Source organism: Lynx rufus, unplaced genomic scaffold (assembly GCF_022079265.1).
Source record: "Lynx rufus isolate CCGP_SWC_20201006 ecotype Redwood Valley unplaced genomic scaffold, mLynRuf1.p SCAF_13, whole genome shotgun sequence".
Classification (NCBI taxonomy): domain Eukaryota; kingdom Metazoa; phylum Chordata; class Mammalia; order Carnivora; family Felidae; genus Lynx; species Lynx rufus.
The window spans coordinates 44,923,008-44,925,019 of NW_025814827.1; the positions used below are offsets into that span (position 1 = coordinate 44,923,008).

At 47.0% G+C, this 2,012-nt stretch overlaps 1 protein-coding gene across 1 annotated transcript; it reads left to right on the forward strand.

The window, feature by feature from the left end:
• Window positions 1-764: 764 nt before the first annotated feature.
• Window positions 765-1,775, forward strand: LOC124508349 (olfactory receptor 49-like). Its single transcript, XM_047074715.1, has one exon. It carries the CDS (start codon window positions 798-800, stop codon window positions 1,773-1,775), a length of 978 nt encoding a protein of 325 aa, XP_046930671.1. The 5' UTR covers window positions 765-797.
• The last annotated feature ends 237 nt before the right edge of the window (window positions 1,776-2,012 follow it).

Below are 2,012 nucleotides of genomic sequence, written 5' to 3' on the forward strand. Positions count from 1 at the left end.
CTCATAAATTTCCTCTTTTTTTTAGTAATCAAATACTCATGAAAGGTATCAAATTTCAGGTAATCTTGAAAAACAGTAGAGCATCTATGCATTCTAAATCAGTTTACCGAGGATATGGATTGTTGTAGTGAATGGCTAAGTTAAGCAAAAAGAGGTTACTGCCCTCAAATATGAACTATTATGGGGGCGCCTGGGTGGCGCAGTCGGTTAAGCGTCCGACTTCAGCCAGGTCACGATCTCGCGGTCCGTGAGTTCGAGCCCCGCGTCGGGCTCTGGGTTGATGGCTCAGAGCCTGGAGCCTGTTTCTGATTCTGTGTCTCCCTCTCTCTCTGCCCCTCCCCCGTTCATGCTCTGTCTCTCTCTGTCCCAAAAATAAATAAACGTTGAAAAAAAAAATTTAAAAAAAAAAATATGAACTATTATGGAAAAAGACCTATGGTTGGAATAAATATAAAAGTAAAAAGTATTGGAAATAGATTATAATGTTGGGGGCAATAGGATTCGTTCTGTGTTGAGAAGAAAAGTTTGGTTGAAAAGTAAGCAAGGATAATTTTTGCTTTGGGGCTTTACTTAGGTCACCCTTAAAATCAACACTTTCTCCTCCAACACACAGAGGTGCCAAGGATCAAACATGAGATGGGAAACCCAGGGACCTTACAAAACAAGCTTGAGTAGTGAGCGATGGAAAGATACGTCCTTCAAAGAAATAAAGGAATCTGTCGCACAAAAATGGAACACTCATCCCCTTTCCTTTCAGTTACAAAGTTCGTCAGGCCCCCAGAACATCCCTCCTCCTGATGCTGCACACCTCTGATTGGCCACCCTCAGCAGAAGTCAGAGCAGCCATGAGGAACCACACCGCTGTCACCGAGTTTGTCCTGCTGGGACTCTCAGATGCCTGTGAGTTGCAGATGCTCATCTTCCTGGGGCTGCTCCTGACCTACCTCCTCACTCTGCTGGGGAATCTCCTCATCGTGGGCATCACCCTCGTGGACAGGCGCCTCCACACCCCCATGTACTACTTCCTCCGCAACTTTGCTGTCCTGGAGATCTGGTTCACCTCGGTCATCTTCCCCAAGATGCTGACCAACATCCTGACTGGATACAAGACCATCTCTCTCCCAGGCTGTTTCCTACAAAGTTTCCTCTATTTCTTCCTGGGCACCACAGAGTTCTTCCTTCTGGCAGTGATGTCCTTTGACAGGTATGTGGCCATATGTAACCCCTTGCGTTATGCAACCATCATGAGCAAAAGGGTCTGTATACAGCTGGTTCTTTGTTCATGGATGGCAGGATTCCTTCTCATTGTCTTTCCAAGTTCCATCATACTTCAGCAGCCATTTTGTGGCCCCAACGTCATTAACCATTTCTTTTGTGACTGCTTTCCACTCCTGGAACTCATATGTGCAGACACGAGTCTGATAGAGCTTCTGGGTTTTATTGCGGCCAACCTCAGTTTGCTGGGCACTCTGTCCGTGACGGCCACCTGTTACGGCCACATCCTCCACACCATCCTGCGCATCCCCTCGGCCAAGGAGAGGCAGAAAGCCTTCTCAACCTGCTCCTCCCACATCATTGTTGTGTCTCTCTTCTATGGCAGCTGCATCTTCATGTACATCTGGTCAGGCAAGGGAAATGAGGGGGAGGACAGGAACAAGGTGGTGGCCTTGCTCAACACCGTGGTGACCCCGATGCTCAATCCCTTCATCTACACCCTGCGGAACAAGCAGGTGAAGCAGGTGTTTAAGGAGCAGGTAAACAAGCTCTTCTTATAAACCTGCGGAATTAAGAGGCTGAAACTAATATTCCCAGGAAGGCTAACACGATTCAGGACCCTGCCAGAAATGGAGACTTTCCCACTTAGAAAATTCTCTGCTGCCATGTTTCTGGGGTGCCAGTCACTATGCAACTCAGCATAACCTCATAAGCTCTCTAGATCCCCAAAGCATTTTTATTAATTATCAGATTTGAATTATTCTCTTCATTCCATCTGTGTCTGCCTGGCTTCCCAA

Excerpts from the sequence above, each read along its gene's own strand:
- LOC124508349 (XM_047074715.1), top strand. The coding sequence starts at position 798 with ATGCTGCACACCTCTGATTGGCCACCCTCAGCAGAAGTCAGAGCAGCC.